We start from the raw sequence: 15,877 nt of genomic DNA, 5'->3' as shown, positions 1-15,877 counted from the left end.
GTCCACATTTGTGAATTTCCAAGCATGTGTTTAGATATTTAAATGTCATATTGATGTGAAGAAAAGGTCAAGCACAATACATTAATGATACATCTCCAAGCCTTTTAATCAGCTTCAGACTGCCGTTATTTAAGAACCTTGGCGATGCAGCATAATATCTTTATTTAAATGTTTCACTCAACCTTTATTTTACCTGGTAAGTTGACTGAGAACACATTCTGATTTACAGCAACCTAGGGAACAGTTACAGGGGAGAGGAAGGGGGATGAATGAGCCAATTGGAAGCTGTGAAAGATTAGGTGGCCATGATGGTATGAGGGTCAGATTGGGAATTTAGCTAGGCTACATCTACATGTCCTTGAAGACATAGGTAGAGACCCTGTCTATGAACCAATCATTGCATGTCTGTTCGCCCCTGTCATTCCCTCACATACCCAGACAAACACACAAAGACAGATCTTTGAGGGAGGTAGGACATGAAAATAGTAGTTTACACACACATCATTATTTTGCTCTCATCTCTAACATACCATTCATTTAATGGACAAGGAATGTTAATCCAACTCTTTTTTTTAAGCTGGTCATATGTTTTTTTTGTGTGTGTGTGTGTGTGTGTGTGTGTGTGTGTGTGTGTGTGTGTGTGTGTGTGTGTGTGTGTGTGTGTGTGTATGTGTGTGCGCACATGTGTGCATGTGTCTACACAGTGGCCCAATCTCAATTTTAATCATAAGACCCTACGGCCTTTAAAATCAACTCTGGACCTCGAAGCCAGTTCGACTGCATTTTTAAATTTTTCCCCTCTAATCAGGGACTGATGTAGGCCTGGGACACTAGGTGTGTGCAATGAATTATCAGGTATAACAGAAAACAAGCAGGCTCCGGACCTCGTAGTGTAAGAGTTGAATACTATGCATTCCTACCACTGCCCTACTCCCTGTGCAGATTGGAGATCTGAAAGGACATGGCATAGGTATGGTAATAGCTCCACCTAGGCTTCAGATAGGCTAGTTGGATTTAATGCCATATTGCTAACACCTGTCAAACCTTCTCAGATCACTGAAGTGCACAGAGCGTTAAGGTTGAGGTTTGACATTGGGATTGGGCCAGTATGGCTGGAATGATACCTTGCCTAGCTGCCACTACATCACACAGGTTTACACCACATCCCCCTCTGCTGGAGATGGATCAAGTTGTATATGATCTGCTATAGTGCAAAACCAAACTCAATAAATAAATTCATGGTTTTATATATTTTAAAAAAATGTAATAGACAAGAGAACATTTGAAAAGGATGACACTGTCCATATATGAATACAACAAAAGGCTAAAGAACAGGAAAACTAGAATTAAAAAATATTTTGGGGTTAAAACAAATATGTGGGGTAAAACTGATACATACATTCACAGAGAATGAAAAAAATAGCAGTTCAACATCATTGGTGAACAGTGTGGCACTCACACAAGTAGAAATAAACCCTTTTGAGTGTGCCCTACTATCACCCTGCGTTTATGAGTTTATTATCACTAGTAGCATGATTAAAATATGTCACATTGTCATTGAAACGAATACAATAGATATTTGATTGATAAATAGAAACATATATGGTTGATAGGAACAATATTGAATACGCTGTGATTGTACTATTTTTCTTTCCAATATTCTAACAAAGGTGCTAGCTAAGGAATGAGGTCTGATGTCGTAAACCCGTCATCCGGGAATATGATTAAATACGGTTTCGGGCATGCGCAGTTGTTCCTCAGCGCTTCGACCTCTGCAGCCGGTAAGTGAAGGGGAGGCAAATGGGGATCTACGCTGAAACATTTTAACAATCCATTTTCATCTTCCATCTAAAGTCTTTTTGATCCCACACCGACACATAATTTATGTGAATACAGTTGTTTTGCACATAACGTTAATCGTTTTCATGGATTCGCTGTATCTTTGAATTTGTAGTGAAATTATCATTGACCTTAGCGACTGTTCTCTCTTTTTTTTGACAAAACCAGGTGACTCGTCTAGTTGATTTGATCAGTCAACACATTAAACTAATATGTACGCCTGTGCGAAGTTCGTCTCTACGCCTGCACTGGTGAGTTGTGAAAGTAATGATGCATATAAGTTGTCATAGCATAGCTATGCATAGCATAATGTTAACTAGGCAAGTTAGATGGGCCTGCTGAATTTATACTTATTTGTGACTTAGGAACTGCTGTAACGTTTCAGTGCATGCAATTGTGCACACTGAATTGTAAGTAACTTGGCTTGAAATGTAATTGAAATCAACGTAGCTAGCTAACCTTTAAAAATAATTATAATAATTGTTAAACCTGCTCTTAGAAAATAACGTTAACTCTTGTCACCTAAGCTAGGTTGCCAGCTTTAGCTATGCTTACGTTAGGTTACTAACCATCGCTCGTTAGCTTTCGAATGAGCCAATGAGACTTGTAATTTCAAGGTCATGCAGAAATAAAGCAGCAAAGACTGCTTTCATTTGGCTATGTGCATTTGCTACTAGTAATGTCAATCCTAGTTGTGCCCTTTGCCAGTTTGGCGTTTGTGTATTTTGGGCCATGGCACTACATATTGATCCACTCCATAATGCCCTCTGAGTAGGTCGTCTAGGACATCTGCAAGGGCTGGTTCAGTAGAGGCAGATATTTGGAACTAAACACTGCAGTGCTTCCATGCATTTGTCATGTTTAACAGCACATTCTCCTCAGTGTGTGTGGGAGGGGGGCTCTGTAGCTTGCTAGTAGTATGTAGCAAGCTACTAGTTACTTGTTGTACTGCCCACATCTGACTTGTACAGTTGGTCAGTGGTGATGTACATATGATTTGGCCATGTGTCCCCTTGCGACTGTTAACAAATGTTATTTCTTTTTGTAGTGGTGTGTTTATAATCAAGTTACAATAATGTTATGGAAGTTGCATCACTTAACGTATACCATTTTTTTAAAATGTGCAGGTCCGTGCTGGATCCAGGGCATTATACAGACCTCTCTCTGCGTCTGTGCTTTCCCGGCCGGATGTCAGAACAGGAGAGGTGAGTGTCTACCTGCCCCCTTTACCCCTTAGCGCCCTTACCCTGAGGAACAACACAAACTTCTATGGACAACTGATGCTACCTTTTAGTCTAGATTTTTTTCCTTAGGTAAAATGTTGCTGATAGAAATGATAAGGAAACAGCCCTCTGCTCTCTTCCAAATTTTATTGGACCCCTCTGCAATGATTTAAGTGTTGTCTTAATCATAAATTATTGTAATATTTATCTTCAAGCTGTTTTTATGATCAATTGGTTCATAATTTTTTTGTGACTTTTTATTTGTTGCTCCCAGGCTAGCACTGACTTTGTGCCACAGAGTGCCTTTTCTCAGGTAGCACTGCGGGGTTTCCAGACTAGTGCTGTGAGCAGAGACATTGACACAGCAGCCAAGTTCATCGGCGCTGGAGCTGCCACAGTTGGAGTGGCTGGTTCTGGTGCTGGAATCGGGACTGTGTTCGGCAGCCTTATCATCGGCTATGCAAGGTAAATATTGCCATTAGTAGATATTGGGGCGGCAGGGTAGCCTAGTTGTTAGCGCGTTGGACTAGTAACCGGAAGGTTCAAATCCCAGAGCTGACAAGGTACAAATCTGTCGTTCTGCAACCTGAACAGGCAGTTAACCCACTGTTCCTAGGCCGTCATTGAAAATAAAAATTTGTTCTTAACTGACTTGCCTAGTTAAATAAAGGTTAAAACATTTTTTATATATATATTTTTATAAATATGGTGCCCTACTTTATGCCCTTTATGTGAATCTTTTTTTTTTTTTTTTTACAATGTTTGTGAAAATGGTAAACAATCGCTATGGCTGCAAGTCTCTCCCACAGTTTTGATTCATGGCACTAGCAATTATTTTATTTTTTTCTCCCCAGGAACCCTTCCCTAAAGCAGCAGCTTTTCTCCTATGCTATCCTGGGATTTGCCCTGTCTGAAGCCATGGGTCTGTTCTGCTTGATGGTTGCTTTCCTGATCCTGTTTGCCATGTAAATAGGTCTACTGCAGATGGTGATCATGATTTTGAAACCACAGCTGTGGCTACCTATTTTACTCGAGCAACCCAAATTGTTCAGTGTTGGTCATAGAATTGTACATTTTCCAAGTTTTTGTTGAAGGCTGACAAAAGAAAAGGCATGTATTGTAAAAATGTAACCAATTACAGAATTAAATGCATGTATTTCACTTTAAAATGGTTTAGTTATTTTGTGTGTAGCCCCACTTCCCTGCAAAACATTTTCAAAGGAACACCAGATTTTGGATTAACAAATGCATTTCTCTAGTGTGTGCCCTTCAGCTCAAAACAAAGCATATAGGTATGTTAACTGCAGGTTGATTGCAATCAAGTGAGTTTAAGTACATTTTTACTGTACTTTTGGTTATCATATGCTTTTCTTAATTGTAATAAATACTGAAGTCATCTTTCACTGGTGTAATACAATGTCCTCTTTTGCTATTCCATGAAAAATGATCAACTTGACTCTGCTTTGCATTAATTTTTTTTAGAACAGCCATTTAATATATGTTAAAGTTGCCAATAGATGCTGATATTGGGTCAGTTTTGCATTAGGATTGGGGAAGCTGATCTGAGCTCTTTACCTAGGGCAAACTTCACCCCAAAAGCCATACATTTCGCTTGATCTTGAAGATATTTTAGATTTGGGGTGAGATTTAGTTCAGCTGTTGGATTACAATTGAATAGACACTTCCAATCTCTTGCATTTTGAGATTATAAACTTCATAGCGCTAAGTAAGCATTTTGGTTGTCATGAGCAGATATTATTTATTGATACCGGTAGTTAAAACATTCATAGCAGAGATGATCTAACATTGGCTATTTAATTTAATCTGCATGCTAAATTGAAACAGTTTGGGTCCATTGAATTTCACTTTCTATATTGAATACAAAACACAGAGTTTGGATCCTGTGCAGTGCCTGGGCTTTTGAATTGACCCTCCATTATTTCTCACACTATGCATTGCTTTGTAATAGTGGGATAGCCTTTGTTGGAGCATAGTTGACTTGGTGCTAATGCGAGGAGGATGCTTTAAGAGGGGGGAGGGAATAATGCAACTGGTTGTATGTGAGTGGACAGTGCAGTGTGCTGCTAATGGCTTTGGACCTGTCTGATTCTGACCAATGACCCCCCCCCCTTGCTGTGACCTTATTTTTTCATTCCTGTGAATGCTGCCTCCCACTGCTCAGCCCATTGACACTACCAAAAACAAACTGCTTCTGCTCCCATCTTGATTTTTAACTGTTTAATTACTTATGTGCTATGTATGTAATTACGCTATAGCTGCCAAGTACAGCCTACATGTGTAATAAATTACTATTATGGTGCCTGGCACAAGGCCTGGGCTTTATCTGGATGTGCTCCTTCTCATGACCCTACAAGATCAAGTTGGTAGCACACACACCTTCCATGATAGAATAGGTATTTTGTATTTCTATTTATTATAAATCCCCATTAGCTGCTGCCAAGGAAGCAGCTACTCTTCCCGGGGTCCAGCAAAATTAAGGCAGTTGTAAAAAATAAACATTACAATACATTCACAACATATTAGGTATGGGCCATCAGGCCGCTACTCTACTACCACATATCTACAACACACAATCCATGTGTACGTGTGTATGACTAGTGGCACAAGTAGTGGTCTTACCTTTGGACTGCAGGATTTATGAATCGTTAGCTCAAACATTGCCTGTACTAGGCCTACTTGCAGAGCCGCATTTGCAGTTAAGATTTCCATTTAGGATGTCCCAAAAAAAACGGAACGAAATTACAAGGACATCTCAACGGTATATTAATCTAATCAGATGTATGGATTCTCTCATCCTTCTAACATGGTGATTTAACTGGATTGCTGCTGCACCGGTCCATGCTTTCCGGGATCCTTGGGGCTTTCCGGGATCCTTGGGACTTCCCAAATTGAAATTTAAAATAGTTACGGGTAGGGACACCCTAAGGATCCCGGATAGCACCAACCCTGCCCCATCCTTTTCTGAGCAGCGTCACATGGTAACCATGGTAAAACTACGGCCATCACAAGATGGCGACTTCGTTATAGAAAATAGATACGATGTTTGTTGGGATCAATTATATTAGCTATATGCATGCATATGCAACCGGATAGATTACATATTGGCTTTACCCTCACTGTAGATAAATGCATGTTTGCATCTACGCCTGTTCCCATTCCTTAGGTTTGTTTATTTTTGTCATGAAGTCGGCGGTACTACTAGCGGTGACTCAGTGTGAGCAAACGCGTTAACTTAGTGTCCAACGCTATCTAGCCTGGACTGGCTCTGTTATTGTAGTATAAACACTTTGATACAGTTTTCAACATTTTTCCTAGTTGCTGAATGTTTTCTCGCAAAATAATATTTATTCACTGTATTCCCCTTATCAGCTTTCTAACGGCGGTGGAAATAGTCATATTGCGCATCAGTTATCGCACCAAGAATGGCTCTAAATGTCTTTGGTAAGTTAACTAACGTTAGCTAGCTAACTGTTCCTTTCTGTCAGTTTGATACCTCGCTAGTTCCAATACCAGCTCTAACGCCAGCTTCCTAGTAATGCATGTGACAGATATGTAAATGTTTTGCTATAGAAATGTGATCTGTGTTTGTCCATCTAGCCAGCTTTTTTTTGGCCTTGTCGGGAGGCCTGTAGAGTTCTTTCGCACGGGATAGAAACACCGTATTTTGTGTCATCAGATTTGTAGATACGATGTTCGATAGCTAAAGCTAGCTAACTAACAGTTTATTTAAGTCATTTGTCAACGTTCATGTATTATAGCGTTTTAAGCCATGTTAAAACCCCTTCATCACCAAAGGGTATCACAAGACTTTTCATGAGGTGGAATAGTAGACTACAGTCTATTGCCTTTTTTTTTTTGCATTAAACAAAAAACATTGACATATCTGTAACTTTTGAACTAGGAGAGGGAGAGAAAATACATACAGAACGGTTAGGGGGCTGGAAATTACGTGCATTTCAAGTTTAAGATCGAGCTAACTTCCAGGCTGTAGGGGATGAGACTGGAAGCTCTGTGCTTTGGGACAGATATCCAGTGTATTCTGTCAGAGTCCTTTCATGGTGTGATTGAAAGCACAGTCTGCAGTCCTATGTAGTGCAATAGCTATTTGAGGGTCAGAACATCCTTGTAGTAGCCTAATTTAAATATTTGTCAGTAGTAAGTAGTAGCTCTCTTTAAAGCTATCCTACACAATGGTGTCGACCCAAACTGCATGTGCTACGGTTAAGTATAGAACAGTGGCATTTTTTGTTGTTGTAAGGATATGTTGCTACGAGTGGAGACAGCGACCATATCAACAATGGCGGATGTGTGAAAAGTAAAGTCCTCATAAAACAGTTTGGCTTGGCACCATAATGTATAAATGTTTTAATGTATTGAGAACTTCTCAAGTACAATAAGCCTAAGCTAATAACAATGTTAGATTTATTCTGAATTTGCATAAAATGCTAATTTCCCCACAGCATTAGTTTGGTATTGTTGATTAGGCTAGTTGCATAGTATCTTGCGTCTAGCCTAAAATGAGTGACCCTGTATTATGCTTCAAGGCAATTCAGATGTGCTGAAGGCCCGCTAATGTAATCATTTGTTTGGGGTCAAAAATATATTGTCTGTTACTGAATCTGTAGAATATCTCATTTGTCAGGGTGGCTTAATCAACACAGTTTAAGTGTAGTGTGATATAATGACCACCTGGAGGCACTGTCAATCAGGAAACAAAGATTTTTGGTAGTGTGTCAATGTTAAAGTTTTTTAAGACTTGAAATTATGTTCTTCTTTCCTCAGACCATGATGAATACAGGCCGCCAGTGTGGAAATCTTACCGTGAGTATAAATGTATTCTAATGATGAAAATATTGTAGGGAGCACTGTAATCATGTTTTACTGACTGTGTTCTGTTTTTGCACAAGTGTATCAGCTCCAGCAGGAGGCACCACATCCACGGCGACTGACCTGCACCTCTGAGGTAATTGACTTGCTTTCAATAATTGACTTGCTTTCAATTTCTCATTGACTTGCTTTCAAAGAGAATAACAGATCTATAACTCACATTTCTATGTGAATTTGTTCTGGTCACAAAAGTTACATATTGCAGCTTTAGGTGCTAAATAAGTTGGGTGAATTTTGGCCCATTCCTCCTGACAGAGCTGGTGTAACTGAGTCAGGTTTGTAGGCCTCCTTGCTCTCACACACTTTTTGAATTCTGCCCATACATTTTCTATAGGATTGAGGTCAGGGCTTTGTGTTTGCCACTCCATTACCTTGACTTTGTTGGCCTTAAGCCATTTTGCCACAACTTTGGAAATATGCTTGGGGTCATTGTCCATTTGGAAGACCCATTTGCAACCAAGCTTAAACTTCCTGACTGATTTCTTGAGATGTTGCTTCAAAATATCCACGTAATTTTCCTGCCTCATGAAGCCATCTATTTTGTGAAATGCACCAGTCCCTCCTGCAGCAAAGCACCACCACAACATGATGCTGCCACCCCCGTGCTTCACGGTTGGGATGGTGTTCTTCGGCTTCCAAGCCTCGCCCTTTTTCCTCTAAACATAACGATGGTCATTATGGCCAAACAGTTATATTTTTGTTTCATCAAACGATGGTCATTATGGCCAAACAGTTCTATTTTTGTTTCATCATTCCAGAGGACATTTCTCCAAAAAGTACCATCTCTGTCCCCATGTGCAGTTGCAAACCGTGGTCTTGCTTTTTTATGGCGGTTTTGGAGCAGTGGCTTCTTCCTTGCTGAGTGGCCTTTCAGGTTATGTCGATATAGTACTGTGGATATAGATACTTTTGTATCTGTGTCCTCCAGCATCTTCACAAGGTCCTTTGCTGTTGTTCTGGGATTGATTTGCACTTTTCTCACCAAAGTACGCTCATCTCTAGGAGACAGAACGCGTCTCTTTCCTGAGCGGTATGACGGCTGCGTGGTCCCATGGTGTTTATACTTGTGTACAATTGTTTGCACAGATGAACGTGGTACCTTCAGGCGTTTGGAAATTGCTCCCAAGGATGAACCAGACTTGTGGAGGACTACCATTTTTTTTCTGAGGTCTTGGATGATTTCTTTTGATTTTCCCATGATGTCAAGCAAAGAGGCACCGAGTCTGAAGGTAGGCCTTGAAATACATCCACAGGTACACTTCCAATTGACTCAAATTAGGTCAATTAGCATGTCAAAGCCATGACATCCTTTTCTGGAATTTTCCAAGCTTTTTAAAGGCACAGTCAACTTAGTGTATGTAAACTTCTGACCCACTGGAATTGTGATATAGTGAATTATAAGTGAAATAATCTGTCCGTAAACAATTGTTGGAAAAATTACTTGTGTCATGCACAAAGTAGATGTTCTAGCCGACTTGCCAAAACTATAGTTTGCTAACAAGAAATTTGTGGAGTGGTTGAACAAGTTTTAATGACTCCAACCTAAGTGTATGTAAACGTCAGACTTCAACTGTGTGTGTGTGTGTGTGTATATATATATATATATATATATATCCCCTGCTGATTTTGTACGTTCGCCCACTGTCAAAGAAATTTATCAGTCTATAATTTTAATCATAGGTTTATTTGGAACAGTGAGAGACAGAATAATAACAAAAAAATCCAGAAAAATGCATGCCAAACATAATGTTTCCACCTCCATGTTTGACGGTGGGGATGGTGTTCTTGGCGTCATAGGCAGTATTCCTCTTCCTCCAAACACGGTGAGTTGAGTTGATGCCAAAGAGCTCCATTTTGGTCTCATCTGACCACAACACTTTCACCCAGTTGTCCTCTGAATCATTCAGATGTTCATTGGCAAACTTCAGACGGGCATGTATATGTGCTTTCTTGAGCAGGGGGACCTTGCGGCAGGATTTCAGTCCTTCACGGCGTAGTGTGTTACCAATTGTTTTGGTGACTATGGTCCCAGCTGCCTTTGACAAGATCCGCCCGTGTAGTTCTGGGCTGATTTCTCACCGTTCTCATGATCATTGCAACTCCACGAGGTGAGATCTTGCATGGAGCCCCAGGCCGAGGGAGATTGACAGTTCTTTTGTGTTTCTTCCAACTGTTGTCACCTTCTCACCAAGCTGCTTGGCGATGGTCTTGTAGCCCATTCCAGCCTTGTGTAGGTCTACAATCTTGTCCCTGACATCCTTGGAGAGCTCTTTGGTCTTGGCCATGGTGGAGAGTTTGGAATCTGATTGATTGCTTCTGTGGACAGGTGTATTTTACACAGGTAACAAACTGAGATTAGGAGTGTGCTCCTAATCTCAGCTCGTTACCTGTATAAAGGACACCTGGGAGCCAGAAATCTTTCTGATTGAGAGGGGGCGGCAGGGTAGCCTAGTGGTTAGAGTGTTGGGCTAGTAACCGAAAGGTTGCAAGTTCAAATCCCAGAGCAAATCCCCGAGCTGACAAATCTGTCGTTCTGTTCCCCTGAACAGGCAGTTAACCCACTGCTCCTAGGCCGTCATTGAAAATAAGAATTTGAGGGCCTCCCGGGTGGCGCAGTGGTTAAGGGAGCTGTACTGGAAACATCATGCTTTGGGGCTGTTTTTCTGCAAAGACGACTGGTCCCTTAAAGGAAAGAATGAATGGGGCCATGTATCGTGAGATTTTGAGTGAAAACCTCCTTCCTTCTTCCAAGGGTATTGAAGATGAAACGTGTCTGGGTCTTTTAGCATGACAATGATCCCAAATACACCGCCCGGGCAGTGAAGGAGTGGCTTCGTAAGAAGCAACAGCCCCAAAACATCACAGCTCTAGAGGAGATCTGCATGGAGGAATGGGCCAAAATACCAGCAACAGTGTGTGAAAACCTTGTGAAGACTTACAGCAAACATTTGACCTCTGTCATTGCCAACAAAGGGTATATAATACGTATTGAGAAACTTTTGTTATTGACCAAATACTTATTTTCCACCATAAATTGCAAATAAATTCATAAAAAATCCTACAATGTGATTTTCTGGGATTTTTTTCTAATTTTGTCTGTCATAGTTGAAGTGTACCTATGATGACAATTACAGGCCTCTCTCATATTTTTAAGTGGCCAATTGGTGGCTGACTAAATACTTTTTTGCCCCACTGTATAAATATATATATATATATATATGCTGCCATTTCACTTCATATCCAGTTGAATATATTAGAGAAAAGGCTTGCAAGAGTGTGATACGGGATGCAAAAAAAAGAATTCTAGCTGTCTCACGGAGTATTATTACATTCCGGCTTGGCCAGCCCCTTGATGGACACCTGTGCATGCTAGCATTGTCTCTGACCATGGTGCTTATCCAGTGACCTTCCTCTGAAACACCTAGATGGTGGGCATTAGATCCTATTTAAGTTTGCTATATGTCTTCACAGTAGTCAAGTCGCGTAGCATACGGTGGATCATTCTTTATTTTATCTTCCATGATGTTGAGTTGTGTCCTACGGAATGCATCCCAGTGTTATAGCTGATGCAAGTAAAGTACTATTGCGGTGACTTAGTTCTCCTCTGGTTAACCTTCCAACCTTCACAATCCGAAAACCAGAAGTCTATTTTTCTTGATTTACTTATCAATGGAATATTCTATTTGCTTTCAGGTGGATAACCGGCCCAAATACTATGGGAGAGAGTAAGTTGGATTATTTCAATGTAGAATTTATATACAAAACTAGTCATTGCTGTAGTTTTTTTTTATCCAGTCTGCATCTGTATTTCCAATGTTCTGTCTTCTCCCCAGGTACCATGGGATGATCTCCAGAGAGGAGGCTGACCAGCTGCTGAGTGTGGCAGAGGGGAGTTACCTCATCAGAGAGAGCCAGAGGCAGCCTGGGACCTACACACTGGCCCTACGGTTAGGCACACACACACCTTTTCTACAGATAGATTTTCCAAACAGTGCGATGCATGACTTCTTTTGATTTAGTTTAGAATTTTTTGTAGTTACACCCCTTTTTCCTCCCCAATTTTGAGATTTACAATTGGTAGTTAGTCTTGTTCCATCACTTCAACTCCTCTACGGACTCGTGAGAGTTGAAGGTCGAGAGCCATGCGTCCTCCGAAACACGATCCTGCCAAGCCGCACTGCTTCTTCACACTGCTGGCTTAACCCGGAAGCCAGCCGCCCCAATGTGTCTGAGGAAGAAACACCTTTCAGCTGGTAACCTCAACATCTAAGCCATTTGGTGGGGGTGGTTCTACTAAGCTAACATATGGAATTGCTTTAAGATGATCATTTATCTATTTGATTTTGAATTTTAAGAACCCTTTAGGTACGCATATATACATATATACTCAAGTATGTGGACACCCCTTCAAATTAGTGGATTAGGCTATTTCCGCCTCACCCGTTGCTGGCAGGTGTATAAAATCGAACACACAGCCATGCAATCTCCTTAGACTAACATTGGCTGTAGAATGGCCTTACTGAAGAGCTCAGTGACTTTTACATGGCACCGTCATAGGATGCCACCTTTCCAACGAGTCAGTTCATGAGATTTCTGCCTTGCTAGAGCTGCCCCTGTAAACTGTAAGTGCTGTTATTGTGAGTGGAAATGTCTAGGAGCAACAACGGCTCAGCCGTGAAAAGGTAGGCCACACACGCTCACAGAACGTGAAACAACCTGTCCTCGGTTGCAAAGCTCACAACTGAGTTCCAAACTGACTCTGCTGGAGTTGCATCCACAATAACTGTTCGTCAGGAGCTTCATGAAATGGGTTTCCGTGGCCAAGCAGCCGCACACCAGCTTAAGATCACCATGCACTATGCCAAGCGTCGGCTGGTGTGCTGTAAAGCTTGCTGCCATTGGACTCTGGAGCAGTGGAAACGGGCTCTGGAGTGATGAATCAAGCTTCACCATCTGGCAGTCCAACAGACAAATCTGAGTTTGGCGGATGCCAGGAGAACGCTACTGGCCCGAATGCATAGTTCCAACTGTAAAGTTTGGTGGAGGAGGAATAATGGTCTGTGGCTGTTTTTCATGGTTTGTTTTAGTCCCCTTAGTTCCAGTGAAGAGAAATCCTAACGCTATGGCATACAATGACATTCTAGACAATTCTGTGCTTCTAACTTTGTGGCAACAGTTTGGTGAAGGCCCTTTCCTGTTTCATCATGACAATGCCCTCGTGCACGAAGGGAGGACCACACAGAAATGGTTTGATCTGTGTGGAAGAACTTGTATGGCCTGCACAGAGCCTTGACCTCAACCCTATCAAACACCTTTGGGTTGGAATTGGAACACCGACTGTGAGCCAGGCCTAATCGCCCTAAATCAGTGCCCGACCTCACTAATGCTCTTGTGGCTGAATGGAAGCAAGTCCCCGCAGCAATGTTCCAACATCTAGAAAGCCTTCCCAGAAGAGTGGAAGCTGTTATAGCAGTAAAGGGGGGACCAACTCCATATTAAAATGATTTTTAAATTAGATGTTCGAGTATGTCCACACTGTTGGTCATGTAGTGTATTATTGAATATCGCATTCAGAAATGTCAAAGACGGCTCAGACTCATGTGTGACTCCAAGGCTTGCTGAGTCTTGCACACGTACACACACCGCCTACATATCAAGTCAAACTTTATTTGTCACATGCGCCAAGTACAACAGGTGAAATGCTTACTTACAAGCCCTTAACCAACAATGTAGTCCAAGAAAGAGTTAAGAAAATATTTACCAAGTAGAAAATAATAAAAAGTAACACTATAATAACAATAGCGGGCCTATATACAGGGGCTACCCAGTCAATGTGTGGGGGTAGTTAGTTAGTCGAGGTGATTTGTACATGTAGGTAGGGGTAAAGTGACTATGCATAGATAATACATAGCGAGTAGCAGCAGTGTAATATGAATTTGGGGTGAGGGGGTGGGCATCAATGTAAATAGTGCGGGTGGCCATTTGATTAATTGTTTAGCAGTCTTGTGTCTTGGGGGTAGAAATTGTTAAGCCTTTTGGTCCTAGATTTGGCGCTCCGGTACTGCTTGCCGTGTGGTAGCAGAGAGAACAGTCAATGACTTGGGTGGTTGGAGTCTTTGACAATTTTTTGGCCTTTCCTCTGATACCGCCTAGTACAGTGGGGCAAAAAAAGTGTTCAGTCAGCCACCAATTGTGCAAGTTCTCCCACTTAAAAAGATGAGAGGCCTGTAATTTCCATCATAGGTACACTTCAACTATGACAGACAAAATGAGAAAAAAACATTTCTCCAGAAAATCACATTGTAGGATTCTTAATGAATTTATTTGCAAATTATTGTGGAAAATACAGTGCCTTGCGAAAGTATTCGGCCCCTTTGAACTTTGCGACCTTTTGCCACATTTCAGGCTTCAAACATAAAGATATAAAACTGTATTTTTTTGTGAAGAATCAACAACAAGTGGGACACGATCATGAAGTGGAACGACATTTATTGGATATTTCAAACTTTTTTAACAAATCAAAAACTGAAAAATTGGGCGTGCAAAATTATTCAGCCCCCTTAAGTTAATACTTTGTAGCGCCACCTTTTGCTGCGATTACAGCTGTAAGTCGCTTGGGGTATGTCTCTATCAGTTTTGCACATCGAGAGACTGACATCTTTTCCCATTCCTCCTTGCAAAACAGCTCGAGCTCAGTGAGGTTGGATGGAGAGCATTTGTGAACAACAGTTTTCAGTTCTTTCCACAGATTCTCAATTGGATTCAGGTCTGGACTTTGACTTGGCCATTCTAACACCTGGATATGTTTATTTTTGAACCATTCCATTGTAGATTTTGCTTTATGTTTTGGATCATTGTCTTGTCGGAAGACAAATCTCCGTCCCAGTCTCAGGTCTTTTGCAGACTCCATCAGGTTTTCTTCCAGAATGGTCCTGTATTTGGCTCCATCCATCTTCCCATCAATTTTAACCATCTTCCCTGTCCCTGCTGAAGAAAAGCAGGCCCAAACCATGATGCTGCCACCACCATGTTTGACAGTGGGGATGGTGTGTTCAGCTGTGTTGCTTTTACGCCAAACATAACGTTTTGCATTGTTGCCAAAAAGTTCAATTTTGGTTTCATCTGACCAGAGCATCTTCTTCCACATGTTTGGTGTGTCTCCCAGGTGGCTTGTGGCAAACTTTAAACGACACTTTTTATGGATATCTTTAAGAAATGGCTTTCTTCTTGCCACTCTTCCATAAAGGCCAGATTTGTGCAATATACGACTGATTTGTTGTCCTATGGACAGAGTCTCCCACCTCAGCTGTAGATCTCTGCAGTTCATCCAGAGTGATCATGGGCCTCTTGGCTGCATCTCTGATCAGTCTTCTCCTTGTATGAGCTGAAAGTTTAGAGGGACGGCCAGGTCTTGGTAGATTTGCAGTGGTCTGATACTCCTTCCATTTCAATATTATCGCTTGCACAGTGCTCCTTGGGATGTTTAAAGCTTGGGAAATCTTTTTGTATCCAAATCCGGCTTTAAACTTCTTCACAACAGTATCTCGGACCTGCCTGGTGTGTTCCTTGTTCTTCATGATGCTCTCTGCGCTTTTAACGGACCTCTGAGACTATCACAGTGCAGGTGCATTTATACGGAGACTTGATTACACACAGGTGGATTGTATTTATCATTAGTCATTTAGGTCAACATTGGATCATTCAGAGATCCTTACTGAACTTCTGGAGAGAGTTTGCTGCACTGAAAGTAAAGGGGCTGAATAATTTTGCATATATAAGTATTTGGTCACCTACAAACAAGCAAGATTTCTGGCTCTCACAGACCTGTAACTACTTCTTTAAGTTTATGACCGGGTGTTAGCTGTCAATCCGGCAGTTGGTTGTCAGCCTTTGCCAAGCTGAGCTGA

General features: G+C 41.3%; 2 protein-coding genes across 5 annotated transcripts in view; both read left to right on the top strand.

Moving 5' to 3' along the window:
- Positions 1–2,013: 2,013 nt before the first annotated feature.
- Positions 2,014–4,465, top strand: atp5mc3b (ATP synthase membrane subunit c locus 3b). The gene is made up of 4 exons (XM_021609001.3): positions 2,014–2,090; positions 2,967–3,044; positions 3,337–3,527; positions 3,917–4,465. Exons 1-4 carry the CDS (start codon positions 2,052–2,054, stop codon positions 4,029–4,031), a joined length of 423 nt encoding a protein of 140 aa, XP_021464676.1. The 5' UTR covers positions 2,014–2,051; the 3' UTR covers positions 4,032–4,465.
- A 1,566-nt stretch (positions 4,466–6,031) lies between these two features.
- Positions 6,032–15,877, top strand: part of LOC110527604 (N-chimaerin) — a 31,506-nt gene continuing 21,660 nt past the window's right edge. The window contains exons 1-7 of one of the 4 annotated variants that reach the window (XM_090240548.1): positions 6,047–6,246; positions 6,453–6,524; positions 7,866–7,904; positions 7,991–8,046; positions 9,057–9,199; positions 11,664–11,695; positions 11,804–11,917. In XM_090240548.1, coding sequence (XP_090096674.1) covers positions 9,146–9,199; positions 11,664–11,695; positions 11,804–11,917 — 200 coding nt within the window. In that variant the 5' untranslated portion in view covers positions 6,047–6,246; positions 6,453–6,524; positions 7,866–7,904; positions 7,991–8,046; positions 9,057–9,145. Of the gene's footprint in view, positions 6,298–6,452; positions 6,525–7,865; positions 7,905–7,990; positions 8,047–9,056; positions 9,200–11,663; positions 11,696–11,803; positions 11,918–15,877 lie in introns of all 4 variants that reach the window. The other 3 variants (XM_090240549.1, XM_021608999.3, XM_021609000.3) reach the window with 3 other exon arrangements.

The sequence above is a fragment of the Oncorhynchus mykiss genome, chromosome 7 (assembly GCF_057628025.1).
Source record: "Oncorhynchus mykiss isolate SJ-2025 chromosome 7, ASM5762802v1, whole genome shotgun sequence".
In the NCBI taxonomy this organism is placed as follows: domain Eukaryota; kingdom Metazoa; phylum Chordata; class Actinopteri; order Salmoniformes; family Salmonidae; genus Oncorhynchus; species Oncorhynchus mykiss.
The sequence above is the reverse complement of the archived record's forward strand: the minus strand, read 5'-3'. Positions and strand labels throughout refer to the sequence as shown.